At 34.7% G+C, this 21019-nt stretch overlaps 2 protein-coding genes across 2 annotated transcripts; one reads left to right on the top strand and one right to left on the bottom strand.

The window, feature by feature from the left end:
- Positions 1-12293: 12293 nt before the first annotated feature.
- Positions 12294-14207, top strand: LOC127073771 (probable xyloglucan 6-xylosyltransferase 5). The gene has a single exon (XM_051014992.1). The coding sequence runs from the start codon at positions 12588-12590 to the stop codon at positions 13926-13928; it is 1341 nt and encodes a 446-aa protein (XP_050870949.1). The 5' UTR covers positions 12294-12587; the 3' UTR covers positions 13929-14207.
- Positions 14208-14607: 400 nt separating this feature from the next.
- On the bottom strand, positions 14608-16997 carry LOC127073772 (uncharacterized). The gene is made up of 2 exons (XM_051014993.1): positions 16301-16997; positions 14608-15101 (listed from the first exon to the last, which is right to left on the bottom strand). Exons 1-2 carry the CDS (start codon positions 16769-16771, stop codon positions 15012-15014), a joined length of 561 nt encoding a protein of 186 aa, XP_050870950.1. The 5' UTR covers positions 16772-16997; the 3' UTR covers positions 14608-15011.
- Between the last annotated feature and the right edge of the window lie 4022 nt (positions 16998-21019).

The raw sequence follows: 21019 nt of genomic DNA, 5'->3' as shown, positions 1-21019 counted from the left end.
TAGAAATAATAATTAATAATTAAATCCAGTGGCATTTTTGCAATTTTCAATGGTCCAGGCAAAACGACGCCGTATCAGCTAGCGGCCAGGAAATGTTTCTATTGGTCAAAACCGACGGTAAACGCGATTCAAAACAAGGTAATGGATATTGTGGATCAAACAACACTATTCACCTTGTTCTTCACAAGAAATTTCCAGAAAAATGCAGAAATTCAAGAACGATGAAACTCAACCAAAATCAACAAATGTATAGCCATTGGAACCGTCCTTCCATGTAGATTCCAAATATGTAACTCAAATCTCCTAATTCTTAACACACACTCGGGATCGATCGATTAAAGTTATGAACACAAATCTTCAAATCACAATATCTCTCTCTACAGTCAATCATTCCAAAAACTACACATATCATGATGATCTACAATGCATGATCTTTCAAAAGCATATGATAATTTAAGAAATGGTGAAATTCGAATTCACGCACCTTGGAAATGGCAGCAACGATTCTTGATGATTCTTCGAGCCAAAACCAAAAACAGATGAAGGAGAAGGTTGAGGAAGTTGAATGCCACGCTTAGCTTGATCCAAAACAGCTCCACGTGTGAGAAATCTCAATTTGCCATAGTTGAGCTCATGATGAACAGTCGAGGTTCTTGAAGATTCTTGCAAAAAATCACCAAAACAGTTGGAGAAGAAGATATGTGGAGCACGAATCAAGAAGAATTTCACAATTTGGTTGAGAATTGATGAAGATTTTGTGAAAAATGTTTGATGAAGTTCTTGATGAATTTGGAGAAAATGGAGGGAAAGTTAGTTAGATTTCTTGAGAATTGTGATTATGATTAACATTCTGTTATGATTAAAGCTTTATACTCCATCCTTAATCACTCTCTTAATCCAAATTAGCAAAAATGAGTTTAATTAGTGTAATGTGAAACTTAAGTGCAAGTCCAAAAATGCCCTTGCCAAATATTACACCATGACAGCTCATGACAGCTCATGACAGCTCAAACATCTTCTAAATATCATTTGGAGTGTGTTGCAAAAATCCTCATTCCAAAATTCCATGTATTTCTCAACTTGGACCATTTTGCCCTTGGATTTAATTAGTGCACTTGAAAATTGACCTTTTGCATTGACCATTTTTGATGAATTTTGATTATGCACCATGAAAGTACATGTGAAATGGAGTTTGCTCATAAAAAGATCAACCATTTTGGACATTCCATGTGAAAGTTATGCCACTTTGATTATAGGCATTTTTTGAAATTGAATAGACCATAACTTGCCAACCATACATGGGAATTTCAAGTTCTTGGACTTTTTGGAAAGGTGAGAACAAGATCTACAACTTTCATGTTGAACAAATTTTCATTTGAAGCTTTTTTGGATATGTAATTTTGTGATGAAAAACTTTCCATTTTTGGAAACTTCCATTACAAGTCACTTTCTATTTTTGGCAATTTTTGTCCTGACTTTATTTTCTTCATTCTTGAGCATTGACATGTCAAATGAGACTTGCTTCAACATGAATGAAGTGTATCCAACTCTCTCCCACCTCCAAATCCATAAAATCAAGCACAGTTGACCACAGTTGACTTTTTTAACTGATAGATGAATTTGGCAATGCACTGATCAAGTTGAGCCCCAATCCTCTGATGAAATGGCTCAATGGTGAAACCCTAATCTCCATAAGCTCAATACAATCATGAAATGATCCCCATATCCATTGTAGACCCCATCTCCTGCACAAACCCTGATTGGCCCAATGCAACTGATTAGGGTTGACCAGTGGTCAAAACCCTAATCTCAAGGTATATGATCAAACACTTGAACCTCTTGGATGATATCAAGACCATGATGATGATGATGTATCAATGCAACCAAGATGTAACTCCACCTCCTTGAGAATCAAAAACCCTAATTTGACACACCAACCTTCAGATAGTTAATGATCAGTCCATTCAATCAATAAAGCCATCAACTTGCATATATCTACCTCTTTATCTTCTGATCAAGACTTGGAAGATGACTTGCACAATGTAACCACATGATATGCAATGCAATTTCTAATGACCTAAAATGATATGCAATATGTTAAGCTAGTCCCAAGAGAGGAGGGCAAATTTTGAGGTGTTACAGCATGCCATCAGAGCCACATTAGCTTGATCCTCCTCAGAGTCGTCTTCTGAGGATTCTAAATCATCCCATGTATCCATCAAATCCTTCTCTCTTTCCTCTGAAGTCCTTCTTCTTAGGTTTGTCTTTCTTTAACTTGGGTCATTCGTTCTTGAAGTGGCCAGGATTCCTTGCACTCAAAACAAGTGATTTCTTTGCTGGCTCCAACTTTCTTGAATCTAGAAGTAAACTCGGAATGACCACATGCCCTTCTTTGTCCTCTGAATTTTCCTTGCCTTTTCTTCTAGAGTTGATTGACACGTCTGAAGAGAAGGGGCAATTCATCTTCTTCTTCTTATTCCTCTTCAGAATCTTCATCTTCTTCTGCTTGAAGAGCTTTTGTCTTTTCATACTTTCCTGAATACTTCAGAGAAACAAATTTTCTCTTTCTCTTGGGCTTATCTTCCTCAAGCTCAATTTCATGACTTCTTAAATAACTAACTAGTTCTTAAATAAAAGTGTTCTTCAGATCCTTTGATAACTTCAAAGCAGTTACCATGGGTCTCCATCTTTTAGGTATACTTTTGAGGATCTTATTCACATGATCAACAGTAGAATACCCCTTTTCCAGAACCTTAAGTCCTGCAACAAGAGTTTGAAACCTTGAGAACATGTTCTCAACACTTTCATTGTCTTCCATCTTGAACACTTCATATTTCTGATTCAAGGTAAGAGCCTTGGTTTCTTTGACTCGTGTGTTCCCTTTATGAGTCATCCTCAGATAATCAAATATAGACTTTGCATTGTCTCTGTTGGTGATCTTTTCATATTCAGTGTATGAAATAACGTTCATCAAGATAGTTCTAGCTCTGTGATGATTTTTATAATCTTTCTTCAGTTGTTCTATTATCACTCTTCTTTCTAATTTATTGTCACTAACATCTATAAGGTGTATCTAGCCATCAACTACCATATCTTATGAATCAATATTGTGACCTAGAAAGAAGCTTTATGTTCTATCTTTCTAGTAATCAAATCTATCTCCATCAAAAACAGGAGGTTTAGCGTTATAGTGATCTCTATCATTTGCATGAGCAATTGGTGGTGGAATAACAACCATTGTGTTTCACAATAGATCTTTATCTGACATTGTTAAGTGTTTGATAATCTTATCAAGATCAGAACCGAATCTCTGATGCCAATTGAAGGTGGCAAGAAAGACAAGAAATGAGGGTTTGAATTGAGATTCTAAAAGTGAAAGTTTTTTAAAACCAACACAATCAAACAGTAAACACGAACAAGAAAAATAACACAGTTATTTTTATATTAGTTCACTATTAACTAATTTAGCTCTAGTCCACTCGTCAAGGTGACTTTTACTTCTCAACAAGGACTTAATCCACTATAACCAAAACTGATTACAGACACACAAAGACTACCCACCTTTGTCTTCTTTAGTCTATCTGACTAAACCCTAGTCACTCAAGTAATACACTCAAACAAATGAGATTTACAAGAATGTGCTTACAAGATTGCTTCTAAGAAAGCAGAATAACACAAGTTTAGTATAATGAATTTCTCACAGAATAACGAACAAAAGCTCTATGTGTGTTTCTATTATCTATACACAATAAAATCAAGTTCAACAAAAGCATTGTGTAATAGTGTAGTGAATGAGCAGCGTGAATTAACAACTTGTCCAATCTTCCAAGTCTCCTTTATATAGGCAATGAAAAGATCCGTTGGAGGGTAGAATTGGAATATCAAAATAGAATTGTCTCCTTGTATAACGGTTTGCATAATAGGAGGCAACATGGTACAATAATACAATTCTTAGCCCACAAAATCAACGTAGTGGAAGGAAGGTTGATCTCATACTATTTACTATTTTCCTTACATAAAACATTTTGATCTTATCTTCTAATATTCAAAGGCTTCTGAATAAATGATGTTGAAGCATGTTTAGAAGGATCAAGAGACTAGTTGAGAGAATCTTCAGAGTCTTAACATAATTCCTCAGGACCTGGTCTTTAAGAATCTTCAGATCTTGTTCTTTAGAGTCTTCAGAACTTGAGAGGCATAATCGTGAACGCTTGACACATCTTCAGAGGCTCTTCTATCAGAGTCACCTTCAAAAGCTTTAGCACAAACGTTCATCAAAACCACTGTCTAAGAGTGCTATATAACTTGACTTTATCTTGTAAAACATTTTGTATCTCTTCAGAGTCAGAGTGTGTTGAGTCTAGAATCTGATAACGTCATACGTCAGATCTTCAAAATCAGAAATTGTTAGCAAAAACTACACACTAGACAAAACCATTAGGGTACAAAATTATTCTCTAAGAGACAATGCATTATTATCTCTAAACTAAAGGCCAAATGCATAGCCAAATCTTGTTATTACACTATCATCTTATCAACTAGGACTTTACCACAACCTTTCATGACATGGATAAGATTTTGTACCTTCGAGACATAACCTACAATCTTTTCATCTTCTCGCAAGTAACTCATACTGCCTTCCCAATGCCTGAAACTTGACATTTTTAACCTTCTCACCACTTTCCTAATACTTGACAAGAATATCATATGCCTCCTTCATCGACTCAGCATGAAAAATCTGATCAAAATTTGTCGCATCTCCCGTAGATTGAATACATAACGCAACCTTGCAATCTTTCTTCTTAGCATCCTTGTGAATGATTCTCCGAGTATCATTTACGTTGTGAGCAAGTTCAGGAACGCCATCAGTCACCACTTCTAGGGTTTCATGAAATCCAAATAATGATGACATTTGTTTTCTCCTTCGAATCCAATTTTTGTCATCAAGAATTAGAAGATAATTTGAAATACCATTACTACCATTCATCTTTGCAGCAAATACGATTTACGATTCCTGAATACACGACCACCGACGTGCAAGTCTTGAATACACGAAAAAGAAAGACGAATCAAAAACTCTAGATACTAATTTTCTAGTGCCAGTGCACTTGGATGAGGAAGGAACGAGAAAGAGAGAATAAAAAGTAATTGTATTATTTTGTTGTATTGATAGTTATCTACATATATATTTATATACAAAAAATTATTTATGACTCAGACAGTTAAATGACAAATTAACTAACTTACTAACGAAATAACTAACTAATTTAGATTATATCACAGCCGTTATAAATTATTATTTTTTAGCTAACTACTATTTTTTAACTAAGAGAACCTTAATATACATGGTTTTCCCCCAAAGATTCTTGTGTTCCCTCCATCCATTTATTATAAGGCTCTATAATATAATTCAATAATATTAAGAAAAATAAATGTAATCATGTAATAATAAACTTCTTAAAAATTAGGTTACTTTGCTATATTTATATCTTTATATATTGATACTATAATATATATTATACATTTTCAATTATACTTTTGAAAAAAGTTGTTGAGTTGATTTATTTACACTAGTACATTAATTACGAGTATTTTTGTAATGGAAACACTAATAAATATTAAATTTTATAAAAAATATTAAATTAAATAATTGTTTGGTTTCACGTTTAGGGCCTAAAATTAATTTTAAATACATATGATAATTGAATAAAATTTATTATACTTTTTTAGAACTAATTATATTTAAAGTTAATTTTCATATAAAAATTTACGATTTAATCTATTTTTAGAGAAATTTATCCCACATAAATTACTTTATCTTCAAGTAATTTTTAATTACAATCATTTTGATATAATTAATTTATTCAAAATTATTTTTTCACTACATAACCATTAAATAAATAAATGAAAAAATTGACAAGAAAAACAAAAGAAAAAAATACAAAAAGAAATATTTTAAAAGTCAAATAATCAACTTCTTAAGTTTAAATTTTTTATTTTTAAATATAAATTTTTCTACTTTTAAAATTTTTAATATATGTTTTTTAAGCATATAAGTTAACAAAATCTACTAAAAATTATTTTGAAATGGTAGTCAATTTAAATACAATAATTAAATAAAATTCTAAAAACATGTAAGAAAAAAAATAAAAAAAATAAACAAATCTGAATATTTTTTTAAAATAACCATCATTTTCAAAATTAATTCCAAAATAACAAATTTTTCAATTTTTTTTTCAAAATAACCACCTTTAAAAAAAGATGCGTTGGATGAACTGGCGCATCCGTCTTGAACCAAGAGGAGGCGCCTGCATTGGAAGCCTCATAAGGAGGCGCCAATATCTACGGCGCATGCATTGTGCCTCATGAGGAGACGTCAATGTCTATGGCGTCTGCATGTCTTGACAAGTTAGGCGCCTAGCATCTTGGCACATGCATTTTATATCTCCTAATTATAAATACCTCACCCTGAATACAATATTTTCCACACAAAATCTTCTCCTACTACCATTTTTTTTCATTTAACTCCACTCTCCTTCAAGTTTGTGTTTTAACCATATCTGAATACATTCACAAGCGAAATATCGATTTAATATTTTCCGCCATTGCATCTCCGATAAGAGATTCGACTCTGGAATATAGATTCGTTTGAACGTCTTAACCAAACGTTGAACAATTGGTTAGATGGAGAAATTGGAGATGGTGAAAGGATTAGAAGAATCCAATAACTTGTGTCCACGTTCAACCAAAATGGAGAAGTGCGTGAATGAGTGGATATTAAAACTGATAGAGACGTTCATAGGATGATGCATTACATGTTCAAAATTGTTTTGATGATTGTAATCGCATAGTTCTTGTATTGTAGTTGTTTTAATTGTTTGTGTTATTGTTTATGTAATGGTATTTTCCTCACAAACTTATAATATGAAATAAATTTAGTTTTTCATATATTGCAACAGAGGTACATGTGAATTTATCTGGTTGTGCTCGTTCCAACACTATGACAGTTAGTACGATTGTGACTTGGCTGACGGCATGAACTACATAATCTAACCATTTTGTTTGTCATATCCATTTCGGTTTGAATGTGGGTGCTGTTTGGGTGACCCTTTTTCTTCCTTCGTATAACTTCGTTGTGTCAGAGGATGTCCCCTTTATATTCTGACCAGTAATCCTCTTTTGCTACTACGGAAAAACTAATTTTATAAACATTTGATAGGCTGGTGACTTTGTAAACGCCAGATAGCAAGTAGGATGGATCCCTTTGAACCTTTAAACATGCCGCAATGACATGGGAGCAGGGCGTACAAAAGGCTTGGAACTTTCCGCAATCGCACCAACCTCTATCTAGTTCAACTCTGTACTGTCCCATCGGCATGCCCTCATTGTGATCCATGGACTCGGCAACACTATACCAACCTTTAGTACGGTCAAACACCGTGACCACATGTGTGTTTTCTTCGGCAACTTCATGTCTAATGAATTTCATTGAAGCATCACTGAACAACTTCTCATATTGCAACACTGAACTCCATTTGGAACGTCTGGTCTCAAATAGCGCCCCTAGCCTGAAATATGTTGTCTGCACCAAAGCGGTTATAGGTAGGTTAGGAATGCCTTTGAAGACAGAGTTCATTGATTCCACGAGATTTGTTGCCATGTGGCCCCAACATTGACCGTTGTCGTATGCCCTAGTCCACTTCTCCAATGGAATATTGTTGATCAACTATACTGTATCTGCGTTTGACAATCTTATTTCTTCGCGGTAGTGTTTGAAAGAAGGTTCTGATAATGTGTAACCTGCATTGACAACCTTCTTCCGCAACGCCTTGTCTTTGATTTCCCGCATGAAATTCTGAGTAATATGTCTAATACATAAGACATGCGCCAAAGGAGGATCTTGCCAGCCATTATCAATGTTATCATATGCACTGATGATTGAAGGATGTCTGTTGGAGATCGAACATAAGTTAGGCTACGATGCAACGTGCAATCAGAGATTTCTTAGGAAAAAACTCCATCCCTCAGCAGTCTCCCCTTCAACAAGGGCAAAGGCGGTTGGAAAAATGTTGTTATTGTCATCTTGTGCCACTGCCATCAGTAATGTTCATTTGTATTTCTCGTACAACCATGTACCATCAATTTGTATAATAGGTTTACAGAAAGAAAAACTTATGATGCATGGTTGATACGCCCAGAAGAGACAGTGAAATATTCCATTTCCAATAGCACACGTCCCGTCTTGTCTATACGCGGGCAACATTTCCAACTTGACAATAGTCCCCGGAGCATACTGTTTTAGAGCCAATAGGTAGTTTGGAAGTTGTTTGTAAGACTCCTCCCAATTGCCAAACACTTTTTCAACAACCTTAGTCCTAGTTATACATGTCTTCCTATATGATGGAGTGTACTGGTACTCTGCCCTAATATGAGAGATTATTGTACTCACCTTTAACGACGGATTATCGCTAATGACAGACAATATTTCATCATATATTAGCCGAGAGATTAGTTTTCGATGATCTTGCATTGGGTTTGTCAGCATGCATGTGTGAATTGGACCCATGGATCCAATCTCCCAAGAATCACTCCTCTTCCAGTACGAAGCTGACAACCTGAAAAGGCAGTGCTCATTCGAACAAAAAATTTTGTACCTAAATGCATTAGTTTTATCAACTCTGAAATCAGCTGATAGTTGCATGTGAAATTTTTTGATGGCTTTTACATAACCCTCTTTTGTGAGAAATGTGTTTCCTTGTTTCAAAGATCCTTGCATTTACACATAAGGATTGTACCATATATCTGATGAAGGTTCATCGAAACCCAAATTCAACCTTGTCATGTGTTGAGGTGGACAGTATACATGACTAGCTGGTAATGGCTCCTCTTCCTCATCAGCGTTCATCATTGAATCAACCAAGATCTCGGCTTCTTCCTCTTCGTCATCTGCAACATTCACCTCAGCTTGTTCGTCATCAGCTTCACAAAACACTTGTGACTGATCAATGAACTGAGACACTTGTTGTTTTTGTGGTAATATATACAACTATATATCGTTGTACTCAGATTATTCGTGACTGAGAAACATATGTTGAACATCTTCATCATCTCGAATCTTCTTTTGATAAAACTTGACCTGGTTTTCTGCAAACCAAGCCAGATTTTCATAGATAATTTGGCGAATAGGACTGCACTGCAATTTCTTTTCTATTCTTTGTTTCAGATATAAAAAATTTGATCGTCGATTTATTTTAAACCGAGTGACCTTTGTGTTGCGAAAATAAAAACCGAATAGTTGATGCTCAAATATTTCACCTTCGATATGGGCACTGATCATGTAATATTGTGAGGAAGACATTTTTTTAAATCTAACTTTCTTTTCTATACTGAAATTGAATGCATTGATATATTATTCAAATGCACTTAAATAGTGTAAACGTTGAATGCATTGATCACGCTATTCATCTACACAATCTTGACCATGCATGCAGTGACAAGAACACACAAGGAATGCATTCAGTGACAAGAACACATAATGCATGTGCCCAAGGAATCTCTGCATATAAGGAATCTCACAAGAGAATCTCTGCCCTGATAGTCCAAACAGGCGCCCATTCCCTAGGCATATAAAGCAACCTAGGCGCCAAGATCAAGGGCACCCCTTCATGACAAAGATTCTTAGGCGCCAAGAGCAAGGGCGCCTCTTCCTTGCATGTGAATATTCACATGCAGGCCCTAAGACCATGTGCGCCTCTTCCTTGCATGTGAATATCACATGCATGCGCTTAAGGCTATGGCTACTCTACTTTGCCATGCATGCAACCAATCACATGTTGCGTATGTTGCAAACCTAGTAAGACTCCCTCGTCTATAAATAGGCTTCAAATCACAACATTAAATCATCTCCAACACTAATCATCTATACTATTTCTTTACCACACTCTTTCTCTGCCACACTCAAGCTCTGCAACATCAAATTATGTCTTTGTTGACTATGGGTGATGAACACAGAGGAACACTCGAGAATATCTCGAAATTTGTATGTTATCACTCTCTTTTTACTTATTCCATATTTAATTTGTATATCTTTGTTATCTATATTTGTATTATATATTACTTCTTCTTATTGTATTTCTTACTTATGTGTTATTAGGACCCAAGGCGTTTTTGATGCCGTGTACATGAATATGTACCCCACGATCCTTTGATATAACCATATATTAGAGGATGTGGATTTGGAAATATCCTCAACATTGTCTCATACTTCATGGACTACAAGTTCGTTCTTGCTTTGTTGGAGAGATGGAGACCCGGGACCCATACATTTCACCTTCCTTTCGGTAAGTGTATTGTCACATTTGAGGACATATACATGTTTTTGGGTCTCCGTGTAGATGGTAAGGCCGTGAATGATAGAGTAAACCAGGACAACTCTATCTACAACGAGTTATTGGGTGCCCCTTTGTGTGACGACCAAACTGAGGGAGAGTCATCCGGTCAAGCAAGGAGGCAAGGTATAAATTTAAAATACCTTAAAAAAAATATTATGCGAGTATAATATTGTCCGAAGAATCAACCGAGTACGAAAAAATAATTAAAGCTCGGTGTTATATTATGATTTTATTTGGTAAGTTTTTATTTCCAGAAAGTACAGGTAATTCAGTAAATATTATGTATTTACCGTTGTTACGCAACATCAATAAGGTAAGCACATATAGTTGGGGTCCAGCTGTGTTGGCCCATCTATATAGTGCAATGTGTAAAAATGCAAAAAAGAATACTTGTACGTTTTTTTCATGTGCGTATTTGCTGCAAGCATGAGGTTGGTCAAGAATGTCATCACTCGCCCCGATAAACGAGAACCCATTCATGTTCCCGTTTGCAACAAAGTAAGTGTAACACTTTACCATTTAATTAATTATATTTTATATTACAATTATTGGACCAGACGATGTAATACTCCTACACAACTATATTTTAATTTAAAAATACTTATCAAATTATTTATCATCTAGTCGTTTCGTATTATTTTACAGTTTATCTGGAGGACATATCTGGGTCTTGATCATCATGTGAACCATGTCGATGCTGTAGTTTGGACAGCAAAGACACCAATTATCTGGTTCACTACTGTGGAAATGCACTAGAGTGACCGGGTAAAACTACAATTCGGTATGCAACAACAGATTCCAGAACCTCCAATGTGTTTGGGGAATTGACATCAAAAAAGAGTTGATGCCCAATGGGATTATTCCGAATGGAGAGACTTTGCAAAAGAGATGTATCGCCAATGGATGAATCAACGACAACACATCTTAAACGAACCAGTCATCCATGGTGCAAGACCAACTCAACAATATATGACATGGTTTAGGTCGGTAACAACGCAACAATTTGTGTCTAAGCCGCGATATTTGATAGATCCACGCCAACTAGCTTCGTCATCGTACTCCCAACAACAAGTCCCCGTCCAACACCAATGTCAAACCACCCAAACCCAACAACCAACCTCACACAATCAACTTACCACATACACCTAACAACCAAACACCCAACTTCACAACCCATTCATGTCATCCACCCAACAACCAAACACCAAACGTCGCAATCCATTCATGCCACCCACCCAACCACAAAACCAAGAATCAAACCCTACCCACCAACAACCATATGCTTCAACAACAACTGTCTATAGCCCATATGATTCATATGAGTCACTTCATCGTAGTCCCCTACCAATGGCCACTTAGACATCCCATCACCAAAAGACACAACCGTTGTTTAACTATAGTACGCCCCATGAGCCATTGTTTCTTTTCCAAAACGATTCAATGTCCCAATTTGGGCAACTATACCGTCCACAATCCACCCAACCCCATCGACCTAACTACGATGACATGAGCATCAAACTCCAGAGTGTATGCGCCAGATGAAATGGCGCATACATCACATGCAATAAGCAGACACCATAGGCATTGACGCTTCTTCATGAGGCACAATGCAAGCGTCATAGGCATTGCCGCCTCCTCATGAGACTTCTAATATAGGCGTCTTAGGCCTTGACGCCTCCTCTTGGTTTCAGACGGATGCACTAGCGGATCTTTTTTTTAAAGGTGGTTATTTTAAATATTTTTTTAAAATTATTATTTTTTTAGAATTATTTTGAAAATGATGGTTATTTTTTTAAAAAAATCAACAAATCTAAGTAGGTGAGTGATCGAAATTTGATTTGATACGCGTATTAAGTGCTATAGAATCAAGTAGTACATGAACTTAAAAGCTGTCACAAAAAGGAAAAAAAGTAGTATAAGAACTAAACTAATGTTTGACATCGCAATATTAACATCAACATTATTAAAAAAAATAAAAACCTCGGAATGAGAAACTAGAAAACTTTATTGATTTGTTTTCATTAGAAGAGGATTTTTGGTTCCTTCCTAAACCCACCTACCATCTACGACCTACAAAACTCTTGTCTTGATCTTTTTCTCTTTTAATCCAATAAACCAGATTTGTTGTCTTGTGTTGTGTTTTGTCCAATCGAAACTCATCACTGAGACTGAGCCAATAGATAGAGAGAACAAAAAATGGGGAGAGAGAATGGTGCGACATTAGTTCACAAGAGAAACACTAACACAGCTTTACCAACCACCTATTCCAACGACAAAAACCGCCGTAACCGTTCTAAAACATTCAACAATGTTAAAATCACTATCCTCTGCGGTTTTGTCACCATCCTCGTCCTACGTGGCACCATCGGTGTTAATTTCGGTTCTTCCGACTCCGACGCCGTCAACCAGAGCGTCATCGAAGAAACCAACCGCATCCTCGCTGAGATCCGATCCGATGCTGACCCTTCTGATCCCGACAACAAAGAGGAAACCTTTTTCAATCCGAACGCCACTTTCACGCTTGGTCCCAAAATCTCCGATTGGGATTCTCAGCGTAAGAGTTGGCTTCATCAAAACCCTGAATACCCTAGTTTTGTTAGAGGTAAAGCTCGAATATTGCTTCTTACTGGGTCTCCTCCTAAGCCTTGTGATAACCCAATTGGGGATCATTATTTGTTGAAGTCTATTAAGAATAAGATTGATTATTGTAGATTACATGGGATTGAGATTGTTTATAATATGGCTCATCTTGATATGGAGCTTGCTGGTTATTGGGCTAAATTGCCTATGATTAGGAGGTTGATGTTGTCGCATCCTGAGGTTGAGTGGATTTGGTGGATGGATAGTGATGCTTTTTTCACTGATATGGTTTTTCAGCTTCCTTTGTTCAAGTATGATGACTATAATATGGTTATCCATGGTTACCCTGATTTGTTGTTTGAGCAAAAGTCTTGGATTGCTATCAATACTGGGAGTTTTCTTTTTAGGAATTGTCAGTGGTCTTTGGATTTGCTGGATGACTGGGCTCCCATGGGTCCTAAAGGTCCGGTTCGGGAAGAGGCCGGGAAGGTTTTGACTGCTAATCTTAAGGGAAGGCCGGCGTTTGAGGCGGATGATCAGTCTGCGTTGATATATTTGTTGCTGTCTAAGAAGAAAAAGTGGATGGATAAGGTGTTTCTTGAGAATTCTTACTATTTGCATGGTTACTGGGCTGGGTTGGTTGATAGGTATGAGGAGATGATTGAGAAGTATCATCCGGGATTAGGAGATGAGAGGTGGCCGTTTGTGACGCATTTCGTGGGTTGTAAGCCGTGTGGAAGCTATGGAGATTATCCTGTTGAGAGGTGTCTTAGTAGTATGGAGAGGGCTTTCAATTTTGCTGATAATCAGGTGCTTAAACTCTATGGGTTCAGACATCGCGGTCTGTTGAGTCCTAAGATTAAGAGAATCAGAAATGAGACGGTTACTCCTTTGGAGTTTGTCGACCAGTTTGATATTCGAAGGCATCCTACGGAGAAGAGTGAATCGAAAAGCTAGTGACAAGTAACTAGTTTACTTGGTGATTATTATAGACTATGATTGATTAGAAGTGGAATTTGTTGTGACAGTTCACATGTAACTTCTGTTTGTTCCGTTGTCTTGGTAGTTTTTTTGAAATGTTAGGATACAATTGTTTCACAAGTTTATCTTCTTTCTGCTGTGTTTGAGATATCAGCAAAACAAATTTTTTTGCTGATCTTCTGTATACTGAACTTCTACTGAATTTTCTCTTTTGGGGCATGGATTCAACTTAATATACTTGCATTCCCTCTTGAAGTTTTTTTAGCTTGGTTTCTTTAGCACCAGCTTTAAGACCAGTTCGACCTATTTTCACTAATTTGAATACATAATCTGCACTTGCTTCAACCTGTTCAATAAGCCAGTCTGATTTTTTATCCACAATTATAGTTTGATATCCGAGTTACTAAGCACTGTTATTTTTAATCTCTTTATAGTGTAGTTTGAGTTTTAAAATCAAATGATTTGTTAAACACTTTTTAAAAATGTCATTATTTCTTTATTATTATGTAAGTATATATCTTCAACATTAGATAAGTACATACTATCATTATATGGTTAGGTACCATAGACAAACTTTCCTGCATAATTTTTTTCATACACGAGAATCTCAATTCAAACCTAGCATTATATGTTCAAGAATTTCATAAGAATAAAATAAAACAAAATTGAGCCTCTTTCTAACAGCAATAATTTAAGACTTTTGTCCAAGAAAACAAAGTTAAAGACTTTCCTAAAGCTAAACAATAATGCTGGAGTCATCAATTTGATATCAAGAGTTTGTACAAATGAAACATGTGCTAAACTAGTATAGTTAGACTTAGAGTGTGCTCAAGTAGCTTCCCTGCCTATATTCCATGGTTTTCCACTGAGCGGATCGATCATTCACAAATCATGCTAGCTTGAGGACAGTTAGTTTTTCCATATTAATGATAAAAACCTCAAGTTTGCAAAGTACAAATGTAAGTTCAAAGCGTAACGAAGAAAGACAGTATCAGCAGACGGAAAAGCTCTTCAGGAATGTGCTTTACAATAGCTACCATGTTCACAAACCTAAGCCAATCATTTAACCACTTTTCCAGCCAAAGCTTTGTGACTATCTATCAGTATTTCATTCATTTGTGCAATCTGGTGCAAAAGTTGGGCAATTTTCTGTAAATAAAACAATTAGAGTCAGAAAACAAGTACCAGAGAAATGGAGGACGGTCAGGAAACTCCCCCAAAAAAGGATTCAAGCAAGTGAGTGAGTGAACAGAAAGCAGACAAAGATAAAAATGACTGTATTTGTATAGAGGTGAATGAATAAATAGAAACTAAGACAGAAAACATGACCAAAATATTGGATCTTCTATTTGTGCACAACGTGAAACATGCAAAGTATGGATCCAATATTTTGCATTTTTCAATGTATGCACAAATACAAGAATGTTGCGGAGCAGAATAAAACAAAATATTAAACAAGGCTAGGTTATCATGAGCCAGCAAAATTTCTCAAGAAACGCTTGTATAATAATAAGTGTATGTTTGGTTTTGCTCCGAGGAGAATTGATTCGGAGTGAATTTATTTTGTAAAATTGATTATGATTAAAAGTAAGTTGGATGTAAAGTGATTTATGTTTTTGGATACATTTATGTAAAAGAGAATTGAACAACAAATTTCAGAATCAATTCTACAAAACAAGAAAATTCTTCAGTTGAATTTTAAACTCAAAAGCTACATATTGTAACTGCATGTAGAATCAGTTCTACATATCAACAAAATTCCACGGTAGAATTTTTAACTCAAAAGCTACAAATTGTAGCTTCATGTAGAATCAATTCTACAGAACAACAAAATTCTACGGTAGAATTTTAAACTCAGAAGCTACAAATTGCAGCTTCAAGTAGAATCAATTCTACTTTAGAAAAACCAAACACCTCAAAATCATTCCAGAATCAATTCTACACCTCAGGCTCTTGCAAAAGTTAAACCAAACATACACTAAGAAGTATTAAAAGAACCTTGAAACAAGTTAAATTTTCTAAACAAGAGCTTCTTGCATTAGTTAAAGTTAGTTTGTGCATTTCACTAATTTTAGTACATCTCGTGATAAACATATCCATAAACATCTATAACTTTATCTTAAAGAAGAACCATATAACTTTGAATTGAAAAACTTTGCAGAGCAAGTAATTAATCAAAACAAGGCCTACATAAATTTCAATTTACTGAAAAGCTGTATAACTTTATTTACCTATTGTATATTTTCTGCTAATGCAAGAGAAATAAATAGCTATCAACATTCTGAAATTGCAATGAAACATTAAAAATAAACAAAATGCAAAGTTAAAGTGATTGAATTTGAACGAACCCCGTCTTTCTCCATAATGATTTGCAGAAGACGAGACTCATTGGGTGTGAGGTTCCTCCTACTCTCCTTCCTCTTCATCAACATCACGATGATAATCACGACGATGGCAGCTGGTAACCCATATGACCGAATTGCCCCTCCAGGGTTCCGGAAAGATGAAACCGCGGAAAAGAACTTAGAACGCAAGATCTGGAAGCCAATGCTCATCCACCCGATAAAGTCGCCACCTTTCCGGAGGCTAGAATCGAGCGGTGGCGGGAGAGAAGAATATTCACCCGACATGTGACAATCAGAAGATGAAGAAGAAGGGGGTGATTGCGATTGCGATTGCGATTGTGATTGTGATAGTGAAAATGACATTTGGTGGTTTGTTAACAGATTGAGATTCTCGTGATTGATTGGGGGAAATACAGAATAATCATCTTTGCTATCGGAGATAACCACCATTGGTGATTCGCGATGATCCACCATTGGCGATTCTAATTGTTGGAGTGAAATAGAAATTGAAGTTTCAAGAATTGAAAAACAAAGAATTTGGGAAAACTATAATCACAGAGAAGAGAATTGTCATTCCATGTTTCGATTTTTACTCAATTAGTAACATATTCAAATTGAAATTAGGGTTTGATTAGGTTGGTTTCTTAACCCAGTTTTTCAAATGCTTATTTATAGTCAACTAAAAATTTCAGTAACAAACGAATCACCTTAAAATTTTCGTTTTTTTCTTCCAAGGATTTATATATATTAACAAACACTTGCCTTATTTTTTGGTTAATTCAGTTACTGGATGAGCATGTGCACTAGATAAAAATGATAATATAAAATTTTAGTAAATAAAAGTTGGGTAAGGCTGTGCCGCCCCAAGGGTACATGTTAAGAAATTCATAAATAGAAAATTTATTTTAAAAAAATAAATAAAATTATTAATTGTAAGTTTCTAATAAACTCAATATACAATTTTTAAGAATTTGTTTCTATATTTATCTCTTAATTTGTGCCCCAAGAACACAAGTTAGCATTACCCATAAATTCGTTAAGTCAAATTGAATATAAATATTTGATGTAAAATTAGTATATAATATATATATATATATATATATATATATATATATATATATATTTACACATAAGTTAGTATTTATAATTTTTTTAAATTAAGTAAACTAAAGTTAATAGTAACTTTATTAAAATATTATTTGATTTTATAAATCTCTTTTATATTTTGACTCAACATCTACATTATAACAATTTTTTTTTAATCTTATAACAAATTAGTATTTATAAATCTATAATATAAGAATATAATGTAAGAAAAGAGATGTCAATCTTCTTATGTCATTCCATGTTATTCTGAAATCTCCTTAAATTGAAAGATATTTTGTATCCAAATATTATTTTTTCTAATAATGATGTCAATTTGTTCTATTTTAACGGCATGTTTCTTCAATTAGTATTTATGTGTTAAATATAGTTTATTTGATGATGTTAAATACTTCTATTTGGTTTTAAATCAATTTATCCAGTTCAATTTTTCTCTCTCTTAATTTAATGTCATATCCAATTCAATTTTTTTAATTCTTTTCTCTCACTTCTCAGTTTTCATTTCCCTCTTCTCTTACATCTCTCTTTCTCATTCCTCTTTTTCTATCCTCTTCATCTTCCTTTGTGTCTACCATCTTCATCTTCCCTCTTTATGCTTGGTCTTTCTCTTTCTTCTTCCAACTTCCTCTTTGAAAATAAATCTCATTATTGCAAAGCAATTTGTTAAGAAAATGTTTCCATTCTATTTTTTTATTATATTTTGTATTATGTACAAGAATAACCAAGTGGATTTTTTCAAGTAAGTTGTCAGAAACATCATCAACAACAACAACTCAAGTCCATGATTTATTTATTTTTTTCTTCTTATATCTTATTTAATTTGATTAAACATTTATTTATTTATTATTTTATTGTTGATTTACCTATGTTTTATAAAAGAATAAAATATTTTTTAGATTAATTTTATTTTCAGATTAGAATAAATAATATATTAAAAGGATAGTAAAATAAAAATATCTAAAATAATTAAGTGAGAGTAATTGTTATAGTGATTGAGTGGAGAAAGGAAAACAATTCTTTCTATTTTATAAAATTAAAAAATATTGCTAAACAAATGTTGTGTGGAATTTTAGTAGTTTATATGACCAAACATATTATTCTAAAAATATAAAACTTATTTTTCTACTTGATTTTTCAAATCTTAAAGTAATCAAATTTAAAATAAGTAAAAAATTTCATATATATAATAATCAGATCTAAAAATATATTTAGTTAAAATTATATTTATTTAAAAATAGAATAACATCTTAAAATTCTATTCTATTTTATTATTCATTTACTTATTACTAATTTATTTATTATATAAAAATATATCAAATAAAATTTTAAATATATATTGTGTCGTTAGCATTTATTTCAACTTTTGATTTATTATTGATTTTTTTTTCAATGAATTTTTATTTATGATCATGAAGAAGTTAGACTATATTTCTATTTACTGTAATCAGTTTTATTGTTTTTGATTTTAATACATTTTTATTATAGTTCGGTATGCATAATGTATGTATTTATTATAATTACTCTATTGAAAGGATAAAATATGTGATTTTTTTTAAATAACCAATTTTTTTTATTAAAAAATCGAAAATAATCAATAATTCAAAAAATATATCAAAACAATTAATTTTACAAGAGGATGCGCCAGATGAATTGGCGCACCCCTAAGCATGAGGAGGAGGCGCCAATAGCATTGGCACATGCATTGACTCTCATGAGGAGGCGCCAATAGCATTGGCGCATGCATTGACCTTCATGAGGAGGCGTCAATGCTCCTGGCGCCTAAGTGTAATGGATGGTGTATGCGCCAATTCATCTGACGCATACACCCCTTGTATTTTTTTTTAAATTTTTTTTATTTAATAAATAAAAAATAGTAATAGAATTTTTTTATTGATGTTGTAATAATTGATTACATTTGACTGACAATAAACTAATGATCAGCCCGATTATAACGTCCCCCTATTCTATATCCAGGTGCGTTAGTTTGTCTCTGAGGTCTCCCATGATTTTCTTGAGGTGTTTGAGGTCTTTGTGTGCTGACCTGATCGAGCGATGGCTGGTCGGAAGGTCCGGCGGAAGTTCCAGCGGTTTTGACAGATGTGTCATCATTTGTTCCCAATATCCGAAGGGGCTCTGGCCAACGGCGCTTCCGTAATGGAGTTCGGTGCCCATGTCATCGTAGTTAGGTCGTTGGGGTTGGATGGATTAGGGACGGTATAGTTGTCCAAATTGGGCCATTTAGTCGTTTTGGAAACGAAGCAATGGTTCCTGGGGCGTACTATAGTTAAACAATGGTTGGGTGTTATGTTGATGGGATGTTTGGATGGTCATTGATGGGGGGCTATGATGAAGTGACCCATATGAATCATTTGGGTTGTAGACGGATGTGGTTGCGGGGTTTGATTCTTGGTTTTGTGTTTGGATGGGTGGTATGAATGGATTGCGATGTTGGATGGTTGATTGTTGGATGAATGGCATGAACGGGTTGCGAGGTTGGGTGTTTGGTTGTTGTGTGTATGTGGTAGGTTGATGTTGTGTGGTTGGTTGTTGGGTTTGGGTGAGTTCACATTGGTGTTGGATGGGGAATTGTTGTGGGGTGTACGATGACAAAGCAAGTTAGCGTGGATCCATCAAATACCGCGGCTTAGATATAAATTGTTGAGTTGTTACCGACCTAAACCATATCATATATTGTTGAGTCGGTCTTGCACCATGGATGACTGGTTCGTTTAAGATATGTTGTCGTCGATTCCTCCATTGACGGCACATCTCTTTTGCAAAGTCTCTCCAGTCAGAATAATCCCATTGTGCATCAAACCTTTTTTATGTCAATTCCCCGAACACGTGGGAGATTCTGGAATCTGTTGTAGCATGCCGAATTGCAGCTTGACCCGGTCACTCTGGTGCATTTCCACCGTAGTGAATAGGATAATTGGTGTCTTCGCTGTCTAAACTGCAGCATCGTCATTGTTCACATCATGATCAAGACCCAGATATGGCCTCCAGATAAACTGTAAAATAATACGAAATGATTAGATGAAAAGTAATTTGATAAGTATTTTTATATTAAAATATAGTTGTGTAGGAGTATTACATCGTCATGTCCAATGTGGTCCAATAGATTGCGATAGACTACAATAGCGTGTTTCAGACACCTATTGTAGTTCATCCCCCTTACTGACCACCTTAGATAAAAAAAGTGAAAAATATTATTTACTATTAATTATAATATTAAATATAATTAACTAAATGGTAAAGTGTTAGACTTACTTGGTTGCAAACGGGAACACGAATGGACGCTCGTTTATCGGGGCGAGCGACAACATTCTTAACCAACCCCAAGCTTGTAGCAAATACACACATGAAAAAAAAGTATATGTTTTCTTTTTTGCAGTTTTACACATTGCACTATATAGATGGGCCAACACAGTTGAACCCCAACTATATGTGTTTACCTTATTAATGTTGCGTAACAAAGGTAAATACATAATATTTACAGAATTACCTCTACTTTCTGGAAACAAAAAATTACCAAATAAAATCATAATATAACGCCGAGCTTTAATTATTTTCTCGTACTCGGTTGAATCTTCGGACAATACTATACTGGCATAATAT

This window comes from Lathyrus oleraceus, chromosome 4 (genome assembly GCF_024323335.1).
Source record: "Lathyrus oleraceus cultivar Zhongwan6 chromosome 4, CAAS_Psat_ZW6_1.0, whole genome shotgun sequence".
Classification (NCBI taxonomy): Eukaryota; Viridiplantae; Streptophyta; class Magnoliopsida; order Fabales; family Fabaceae; genus Lathyrus; species Lathyrus oleraceus.
The sequence above is the reverse complement of the archived record's forward strand: the minus strand, read 5'-3'. Positions and strand labels throughout refer to the sequence as shown.